Source organism: Pinus tabuliformis, chromosome 9, assembly GCF_031772625.1.
Source record: "Pinus tabuliformis cultivar Carrire ecotype Pingquan chromosome 9, CPIR1, whole genome shotgun sequence".
Lineage (NCBI taxonomy): Eukaryota > Viridiplantae > Streptophyta > Pinopsida > Pinales > Pinaceae > Pinus > Pinus tabuliformis.
Genome location: NC_142307.1, coordinates 656,879,102 through 656,890,275, shown reverse-complemented (window position 1 = coordinate 656,890,275; position 11,174 = coordinate 656,879,102). Strand labels below are relative to the sequence as shown.

At 34.0% G+C, this 11,174-nt stretch overlaps 1 protein-coding gene across 1 annotated transcript; it reads right to left on the bottom strand.

The window, feature by feature from the left end:
• Positions 1–2,242: 2,242 nt before the first annotated feature.
• Positions 2,243–3,823, bottom strand: LOC149150366 (uncharacterized). The gene is made up of 2 exons (XM_089441371.1): positions 3,628–3,823; positions 2,243–2,649 (listed from the first exon to the last, which is right to left on the bottom strand). Exons 1-2 carry the CDS (start codon positions 3,747–3,749, stop codon positions 2,439–2,441), a joined length of 333 nt encoding a protein of 110 aa, XP_089297497.1. The 5' UTR covers positions 3,750–3,823; the 3' UTR covers positions 2,243–2,438.
• Between the last annotated feature and the right edge of the window lie 7,351 nt (positions 3,824–11,174).

Sequence of the window (11,174 nt, the reverse complement as noted above, 5' to 3'; positions counted from 1 at the left end):
AAATTAATAGTAGTTAAAAGAAATGGTTTCTTGATGCCTTAACCAATTTATTCCCCTCTCAGTTTTGCAAAAGAGGGTCCTTGTTCAACAATTGTAACTGAGGGTACCAGACCAACTTCATTCTCTTCATTGCCCCACGTGATCGATGCTAACTAGAGGTGTAGGCTAGGCGGCTCCTACTTTCAAGAGAACAATGATCGATGCTAACCAGAGGTGTAGGCTAGGCAGCTCCTACTTTCAACAGAACAGTGATCGATGCTAACCAGAGGTGTAGGCTAGGCGACTCCTACTTTCAACAAAACAGGGTCCTTGTTCAACAACTATAACTGAGGTAGCAGACCAACTTCATTCTCTTCATCGCCCCACGTGATCGATGCTAACCAGAGGTGTAGGCTAGTTGGCTCGTACTTTCAACAAAACAATGATCGATGCTAACTAGAGGTATAGGCTAGGCGGATCCTACTTTCAACAAAACAAACTCGAACCATCACCAAAGCTAAATCAAGTCCAAAGTTAATGACAAATAGACTAAGGTTCATTCTCTTCATCGCCCCACGTGATCGATGCTAACCAGAGGTGTAGGCTAGTCGGCTCCTACTTTCAACAGAACAATGATCGATGCTAACCAAAGGTGTAGGCTAGGAGGCTCCTACTTTCAACAAAACAAACTCAAACCATCACCAAAGCTAAATCAAGTCCAAAGTTAATGGAAAACAGACTAAGATTGCTTAGTTCTGCTTTTGCTGAGGTATTTTTTTATTTTTAAAAAGTTGTCTATCCATAATGGAGATATGGTTCAGTTGTTTGTGATGACCAAAGTTAGGACCAGGTATTTGAATTCTTGAACTCACTCGTCCATCCAAAGAGATATATCTGCGTATTTCCAGGATAGGCAGTAAGAGGTTAACCCCAATGGAAAGAATACCATGACAAATGCTTAAGAGTTGAGCCAACACCACTCATACTATTTGTAGAAGGCTGTGAGTATTCTTCTAGGTGGCTTCTCACATGATGTACAAAGTGATTTTCAATTACTTAGATTTTTAGTAGTTATTGTAGTATAATCGTGTTTGGTTAAGGGCACTGATTGCTTGGTATAGAAATTAGCGAGTATTCTTCTCGGTGGGGTTGAAGGCCGACCTTCTCGCATGATGTACAAAGTGATTATCCAGTCCTTAGATTTTTAGTAGTTAACAATGTTTGGTTAAGGGCACTAATTGCTTGGTATAGAAATTTGCTAACCATTTTATCACTTCTTAAGAGAGGAAGGATATGATGTTTAATACAATGTGTTGTTAAAATGTTGGTTTGAATGGTTTATAATTATAAGTTATATTTTTAGATGATTTTAAATGAAAAGAAGTAATATGGAAAAATTAGTGATTGTTATTATAAGAAAAGTAGAATAAAATACACGGAGATTCTAAACTATGTTGCATTGATTACATTTTTATTATTCATATTTTTCATTATTTAACATTGAACTATCTTATTTATATTCAACCTTTTTTTTTATGCAATTGTTGAATTATTCTTTTAAATTACATTTTCTAAATAATATTTTGTATAAATTTAAAACAATAACATTGAATTATCATCAAGTCTAAATTATTGGATTAGCTGCACATGATCTTCTCAAATTTATGCTTTCGGGCATTTCCTTTGCAACATCTAGTACAATCGCTAATTATAATTTATTTTATTTTTATTTTAATGTAATGTCTACCTAACCATATTTATGTAACACTGCAAGAGAAGACAAGAAGGAGAAGGTGTTGAATAATTTTAAAGTAGTCAGTAGTTGATTTGAGAGGACATGAGGGAGAGGGTGTTGAATAATTTTAGGGTAGTTAGTAGTTGATTTGATTTGATTTTATCGAAATGGTTGTTAGTTGGTTGTGTCCAATTTCTTCATTAACTATTAGATGATTTGACTTTGATTGTTACGGCCTTCCACCAAGATGCACTTCACAGGAGAAAAAGTGGTGTGTAGTTTAAACTTCGAGATATAAAACTACCAGTTGTTGCGCGCCCCCCCTCCATAATTTTAGTAAAAGCCAAATTTGTTTTTCTGGCCATTCTCTTTTTTAATAATGTTAATAAAGGCACCGGAATTGGCTACTGAACCTTTGAAAATGCAAAGAAGCGAATCTGTTAGCAATGCAAAAGTTAAAAGTTTAATCCTCATAAGAGCCATGTTTGTTTTAATTCAGCACGCTGACATGTCTTTATACATCTACAATATAAAAATGCTGACTTCTGTTTTGCAACATGTGACAAATACCTGCATCCCTTAGAATTTACATTTTGGCAACATTGAAATTCATGAGCGCTACATCTCTATCAATCTTCAAGGAAATTACAAGTATTCCAAAGGCTTTCTTTTCATGTGAAGTAAGCTGTGATGAATAATGAAATACAAGCTGATGGACTGCCAGTCAGTGCTCAAAGTTGTAATGCTTGTCCACAGCTACAGACACGTCCCAGGTGCAGTTCATCCCCTTTGGAATGACCACCAAATCACCTGCACCGAAATCCACGTACTGGTCTGAAGATCCCTTCATATATGCTCTCACTTTACCTTTCACAAGGTAGAATGTCTCCTCTGCCTCGAATTTCAGTAGAAACTTTCCTGGAGGACATCCCCACCTGTTACATGAAAACCAGTTTAATATATGTATAAGATTTTTGTTGAAGAGTTTGTTTAATCAATAAAGTTAATTAGGTATTTGGTTGATTCTATCTTGAAAGATAGTCTTTTTAGAAATGGATGTGTTAGATTTAATAGTTTGAGAATACTCAATTTAACTGATAAAATTAAAGTTTTTCAAATAGTTTTTTTCATTTCAAAACTTCTGTTATATATTTTGGATCTCTTTTTTGTCATGGCCTGACAATTTTTAAAGATTATATATAGTAAATGATATATGTTTATATGACTATCTACATTTACCTTAATTTATGTAAGTATTAATGTTAGATATTTGGTTAATTTCACACCAGAAAATATCTTAACAAATATCTTACTGGAATATATACAATTATCTTACTGGAAGATGCAATAATCTACTCCATATCTTTACTAAGAACACCAACCAACGAAAGCATCCTCAGAATTCAGAGGGAAAAATTACTTTAAAAAAACTCTAAAATTTCATTTCAATAATGAAGAACAGACATACGTTTTAAAAATATCCATATTCATCCCAACAATCCAAATATTCATAGTCATCCCAACAATCCAACTCTTAAAGTCATATTCACTGAAAAACCAGCAACATCCTTTCAGAATAATACTGAACCGTATGGCTTGAGCAGAATAATTACCTTTGAAACTTGCGAAAAAGTTTGATAGGGTATGAACATTTGGTCAGTTTTACCAAATTCAAAATTCATTATCAAGTACACCAAATGCTTTAAGCTCAGCTTTCATACCCTTCTGGTATATGTTTCAGCTAAAGCCACCAGCATACATGATTAGGAAGAAAATTCATCGAACATATTGCAGAAATTCTCGTGAGCCTTAAACTCTCTGCATTTATAAGATCTTCAACCTAAATCTCTGAACTATATATTGATGAGTAAGAACATAATTAACCACAAAAAGAATGAAGAGATGAAACTTACTTAGGCCAAGAACGGATCTCAAGATCGGACAAGCGAGACTGCGAGGGGCCCCTCTCGATTCTGACTCCATATTTCTCCTCCACATTGCCACAGGCATCCCAATTCCCAATCCCGTCTGCCATATCAATATATCAACTGATTGATCAATCAATGGCCTAATTATCTATGATCTCCCTGTGCCTTAAATTGGGAATTACAAGCTCTGTATTCGGACACAATTCCCTTCATATTCTCCCATGGAATCAACGAACCGACCCCATGGAAAATGACAGGAAAAAACAAAGTATTTAATGTCAGATTTGTGAGCATTCGTTGCAAAATATGGGCGAATGCGCTGCAAGATATGGGCGAATACACACGCTGTTAATGATATGATTTGGAGAGAGTAATTGTTTAACGAACGTGAAAAAGCATGGAAGCTCACAAGGTCAAAGCTTGACGACGATTTTGTACCTTACATGAATGTGGCACCTCCATTAACTGGTGTGCACTTTGACGCCATCCAACGAGAATCTGTAATGTTTTTTTCCTGCCTTTCAGAAAAGTCTGTAATTTTATTAGTAAAAATAAAATTACATAGGCATATGCATGTGTTTTTAGGGGACTGGAAAAGTTTGAAGGTGTCTGATTTGAAAAGTAAAAAAAAAAATTACAATATCTTATATAAAAATAAAATTATATAGGCATAGGTATGTGTTTTTAGTAGCTTGGAAAAGTAAAGATGGTTTTTGATTTATAAAAAATAAAAATAAAAACTGCATGTGGAGAAAGGTTCATTCTACAACCCATTATGACTCCCATGTGTAAATATGTCATATCCTCAAAAAAATAATAAAAATAACTTTCAATAATATGACCAAAACGTTAGCTTAAATCTTAAATTATATAACTTAAATCTTATATTATATATAACTTTTTAATCTTATTAATAGACTAAGAATAATTATTAAAATATAACTATGTATTATTATATATAATTTGAATGGATAATAAATTATTATACACATCCTCAAAAAAAATAATTAAAAAAAAATATCAATAATGTGGCCAAAACATTACCTTGAATTTTAAATTATATAACTTAAATTTTATATTATATATAACTTTTTAATCTTATTAATAGACTAAGATTAATTATTAAAATATAACTATGTATTATTATATATAATTTGAATCGATAATAAATTATTATACACATCCTCAAAAAAAATAATAAAAAAAATATTCAATAATGTGACCAAAACATTACTTTGAATTTTAAATTATATAACTTAAATTTTATATTATATATAACTTTTTAATCTTATTAATCGACTAAGATTAATTATTAAAATATAATTATGTATTATTATATATAATTTGAATGGAGATGGATCATAAATTTACCTTTAACAAAAAAATTTACCACATTAAAATTTTAAACATTTTTACTCTTTCCTAAATCCAATATCGTTCTTAAATGAAAGGAAAAAAAGTTAATTCAACACAGAATCAAAATCATGCTCCAAATTTTTTTAATATTTCTTTCAATTAAATATTTATAAAATGAATGTTTAAAGGGAAAATCCATATCTTATGGATATGTTAAAATCTTTAAAGACATGAATATTTCGACATCAAAATTGTAATATTTGAAAATATTAATTTGATGTAGTTTTATTATAATTTTTGTTATCATGCCATGTAAAAAACATCATTAAATTTAATATTAAATATAATATTAATATAAATATATTATAATATTTATATTTTGAAATGAGAATTCATTGAATTTAGAAAATTGTGAATATTAATTTTAAATATAATATTTTTTATTATAACTTAAATTTTATATTATATATAACTTTTTAATCTTATTAATCGACTAAGATTAATTATTAAAATATAACTATGTATTATTATATATAATTTGAATGGATAGTAAATTATTATACGGTGAATTTGGATCTGAATGGATCACAAATTTACCTTTAACAAAAAAATTTACTACATTAAAATTTTAAATTAAGTAAAATTTTAAACATTTTTACTCTTTCCTAAAGCAAATATCATTCTTAAATGAAGGAAAAAAAGTTAATCCAACACAGAATCAAAATCATGCTCCAATTTTTTTTAATATTTCTTTCAATTAAATATTTATAAAGTGAATGTTTAAAGGGAAAATCCATATCTTATGGATATGTTAAAATCTTTAAAGACATGAATATTTGGACATCAAAATTGTAATATTTGAAAATATTAATTTGATGTAGTTTTATTCTAATTTTTGTTATCATGCCATGTAAAAAACATCATTAAAATTTAATATTAATATTAATATAAATATATTATAATATTTATATTTTGAAAAGAGAATTCATTGAATTTAGGAAAATGTGGATATTAATTTTAAATATAATATTTTTATGGTAAGTAAGCACCCATAGGGGATTTGAACCAGTGACCTATCACAAGGAGTGCCTTAACAGTGCACCCATTCATTGGCAATCCAAAGCCTCATGGGCAATTTTAAATATCATATAAATATAAATATAAATATAAATATATTATAATATTTATATTTTGAAAAGAGAATCCATACAGGTTAATTGAATTTAAAAAAACGTGGAATAACCTGTTTAGAGTTTTGTTAAACACCACGTTTCGCCAATTATATAATAATTACACTGGAGGATATCTTGGAGTAAGAGAGAAGAAATTAGTTTATTAAATGTTTAATATTATTTGTGAAAATTTGTGTGAAATAATTATTTTTGTGAGAAATAATTTTCATCTTCCACCTTCTTAGTATCACAAATCTGAGAAATTTTATCGTCCCAGGGAGTCTTGGGAGTAGACCATCGCTCGATCTCACTCTGAAGCTCATGGGAGTTATTTATGATCCTAGCAATGTTCATTTTATTCTTAGTGCTAGTCAACATAGAGAGATAATTTTGGTTATCAAGGGTGGGGTTGATCACCTTCTTATAGTACCTTAGCTTCCTTTTACCCAACTCCTTAGTGTCCCACATCTTGTCCTTAAAACTGGAGGTAATATTATCTTTGATACTATCCTTGCTTCCCATGATGATCTCCTCCTTAATCTCCCAAAGGTTGAACCAAGACTGAGCATCCTGGTGCCACCCACGCTTGACGAATAGGTGGGGGTTTTGACTAAAGTTAGAAGCAATTTTTGGGGGCCTCTTGGATTCCATATTGTGAAGCTTCTTATTATACGTTAGATATCTAAACATAGTCATACTTTCAATGGGGGACAAGCCAGCTTCAATCAAGAGGATAGGATAGGGTGTATTTCCCTTGATCTTGAGGTTATAGGTTATGAATTGCTTTTGGATCATCTCAATCTTTTTCCATGACTCCCTAGATATACTACACCCCCAAACTTCACATCCGTATAAGATAACAGGGGTGATGAGACTCTCAAAGAGGAACCTTTTTTTACTCCAAATGTGCAGATTGACTAACTTAAAATTGTTTTCAAGATCATAAAAAGCTTTCCAACATCCAATAATTATTTTCTTGATGCTATAATTCTAGTTGAGCTTATGAGGAAAGTCAATACCCAAATATTTATAAGAAGAAACCTGCTTAAGACAATGTTTATCATAGACAAAACTACCATGGGTGATCTTTTTGGATTTAATGATCATGACTCTAGTCTTGTTGATATTAACATCCATACCCATCTTGGAGCAGTAGACATGAAGAGCCTTAAGTTGCTCATCTAGGTCATCATGGATCCTTGCAAGAAGAACGATATCATCAACATAAAGGAGAAGAGTAATGATAATACCAGCGAGTTCGGTGCCTTTGTAGCCTGCAGTTTCTAGACACACTTCTAGTTTATCGATGTAAATACCAAAAATGGTAGGGGAAAGGGGACAACCTTTCTTAACCTCCATATTACATTTCATATATTTAGACCAACCTTCGTTGGTCTCCAACTTGGCAATGACAGTCTCGTAGAGGCGAATCACAACAATCCTCGGTTCAGGAGGAACCATGATCTCTTCAAACCTCTCCCAGAGCTTATCTTAGGGGACAATGTCAAAAGCTTTTCTAAAGTCCACAAAACAACATAAGAGACCCGTTTTACTATTGTAGCATTCCTTTGTGATGATTCTAAGGGTGAAGAGGTGGTCGATGGTCGAGTGATGTCTCCTAAAACCATCTTGCCCTTTAGCTCTTTTACCCTGTTTCTCAAGCCAAAGGCTAAGCTATTTTTCCAGAATGAGCCCATAAAGCTTGGCTAAGATGTGGCTAATCATAATGGTCTTTTAGTTAGAGGGAAAGCTTTTGTCCCCATTCTTGAATATAGGCACAATAAGGCTTTGCATCCAAAGCTTAGGGAAGCCTTGCTTCACAGTCAAATTGAGAAGCTTGTGGAGATGAGAAATGAGGATAGATTTTCCCATTTTAAAGATCTCTGCTTGGTAACCTTCAATATCTTTGGCTTTCCCATTAGCGAACTTATTAATCTAGACTCAATGTCTTCCAAAGAAAAGATTTCATCCTTAATATGAGTGTTTAAGATGGTGCCCGGAGAATCATACAACTTCTTAAGATAGTTATGCCAATTTTCTAGGGGGATAGAATGATAACTTTTTTAATAACTCTTTTCAATCATATTTATTAATTTTATAATAACTTTTTTATTAATAACTTTTATGTAATTTTAAATATTTAAGTAGATTAATTATGTTATGAGTTGAAGTAATTAATTTAAAAGTTATTATTATTATAAGTAAATATGACTAGAATTATTTATGTTTAATATTAAGAGAAATAGAATTAAAATTAAATGGATATTGGTAAAAAATTTAGTTAGATGGATGATTTCTTTTGTATTGTTTATAAATCATATCCATAAAAACATAAGTTTGGAGCATGGGATCTATGAGGAAGTGAACATCAATAGTTTGAAAGATTTCCATGCTCAATCAACTATGGAAAACTATTCTTGGCATTTGTTTCTCTCTCTTTGATCGACTAAAATGTTATTTAAAATGTATGAAAATAGATGAAAACCTTTTCATATATATATGTGTGTGTGTGTGTGTGTGTGTGTGAAGAGTGTAAATGTAAGTTTTAATCTTTATTATTATCTTTGACTTATTTTACACTTGCAAAATTAGTTTTTCTTTAAAAAAAAAATTGTTAGGAAAACTATGAAGATTTGATAGTAATTTCTAAAAAAGTAAATAATAAAGTATATATTTCGTAATTTTATTTTTTAAAATTATAAAATAGTTTTTTTTTTTTTTTAATTAGAGTTGAAAATAGATGAATATGATATATAAAAATATTTTAGTATACCTTTGTTTCCATAAAAAAAAAATTTATCATAAAAAATGTTGTATAAATACTTATTTTTAAATTAAAATTAGGACAAATCATTTCAATTTAACTACTCATTCTGATTAGAAGATGCAATGGAAAAAATTGGGATTTGGTCGAAAGGAGAATGGAGCATCGGTCTGAAACCCTGAAGGAGCACGGTTAGGGTTGTACAACAACCCTACTGCAGACTCTATTGTTGTTGCACACCGCTTTCCTCTGATGCTTCGGCATCCTCACCGTCATGGTCTGCTGGGCAACCATCCCCATTTCGTTTCCACCTGGCTCCACGGCCCGTTTCTCGCTGTCTCCAGGATTAACTGCAGCATGTCGGTTATGGATGAGGATGTGGTTGAGTATACGATGGATCCTAACCCCTATGAGTCCATCTGGACAAGCCCTAACAATCCACCGGAGGTGTCGGTTTCTAGGCCTCTTTGAATGACCTTTCCGTTGCAGTCGAGTTTGTTGCTCGTCTGTTCTGATCCCGACCCTTCCATGCGCAACACCTCATTCTTTGCTCTCTCTATTGCTTATCCGGGACTTGACTGCCCTCCCCTCTCACCGACCACCCTACATCTCCTCGCTACTTGCATTCCTCCATCCCCTATGTTTGATTCAGTGTTGTTGGATTATCCACATTTGACACCCTCCTCTAATATCCCTTCATCGGTAGGGTTGATCTCTGCAGCCGATTTCATTATACTCTCGTTGGATTCTCCACCCTTCTTGCACTTCTCTGCTAAGCTCAGACTCTCTACCTTGTCATTCGGTTGTTTTGACATCCTGGTTGTGAACCCTGGAACCAGAATCCCACAATCTCATAAGGACACCACAGGTACTCAGAACCCTCTCCAAGATCACCCGATAGCTCCGCATTCCAGAAAATATAAGAAATTGAAGTGTGTCAAAGCCTCCCGAAAGAATCAGGCACTCTGTTTTGGTGAAGCGATGAAAATGGGGGATGTTGTGGGCACCGCTAATAAGGTCTTGGTGGGTAGAGTCAGAGGGAGGGCGTACACTACTGCCCGATTGCGCCTGTGGGTCATGGAAACCTAAGGGCATATACTCATGGAGCTCCTGACTGTCACCAATCTGGTTCGAGGATGGTTTTCACTAAGCTTCTAGCAGGAGGATTACACCACTTAGGTCCTTTCGTGCTATTGGCACATTGAGATGGCCCCTGTATTGCTCAAGCGATGAAGCTCGTTATTTGATTCTAAGTGAGAACAACTGGGAGCTGGACCTCTTTGGGTCAGGCTACCTGGTCTCCCCCTACATTTTTGGTTAGAGGATATCTTTGCCCACATTGGGAATGCAATTGGCACCTTCTTGGACTATGACAAGTCTTATGAAACATCAGGCAACAAATCCATGGCTCATATTCTGGTGTATTTGGACACCAGAGAGGGATTGGAGGAGAATATTACATTGCATTGGAGAAGATTCACTCGCATCCAACTTCTGGACTATGAAGGGGTGCCTTTCAGATGTAGAAGGTGTCAAAAGGTTGGTCATATTTGCAAAGAAAGTCCATTGGTTAGCTTCCTTGCTTCTCCTCCCAAGGCTTCGACTGAGGCGGTTCTTGTTGCACCTTCATCTGCTGAAGGTCAGACTCCTCGGTCACAATGCCCGAAGATTACGGATTGCGGGACATCTCAAATGTTGGCTTTGGCCTCTCCCAAGCCTCCTTCCCCACCTATAACGAGATCTCGGGACGCTGCTACAGTTGCTCGCTCATCGGGTACTCCTCCTCCCCTATGCTTTGTATATTATTTTATTTCATCATGTTTTGTAAAACACTTGCATGTTGCATATGCATCCATCCCATGCATTTCATCATCCCCTATTTACTTCCCATTTTATCTACGCTCTCAACCTATCTCTACCACACCGCCCTTTATTCCTAGTTTGGATACTTTCCCCTTTCCGGAGCCCTCGACCAACTATAGACACTCTCACTCATACAACCTCCACTCTCGGGTGTCTCACCCCCGTATATAGGCTGGGATTGGGTTGATCTCACCTCCCAAATCCACCAAGACCCCTAGGGGTAGGAATCCCTATATCTTTGAAGCTATCATCCAAGCTGGGGTGGATGTGGCTCTGGGCCGGAAATCTACACTCGACAAGGTTCTTAGAACATCGAACACCCTCCCCCATTCTTAATCATGAAACGGATCTCCTTCAATTGTAGAGGGTTGGCTAGC

Bases quoted from the DNA above. Each gene is read 5' to 3' on its own strand.
- LOC149150366 (XM_089441371.1), bottom strand. From the start codon at position 3,749: ATGGCAGACGGGATTGGGAATTGGGATGCCTGTGGCAATGTGGAGGAG. The intron at 2,650-3,627 runs GTAAGTTTCATC...TTCATGTAACAG, and splicing joins GAGATCCGTTCTTGGCCTAA to GTGGGGATGTCCTCCAGGAA.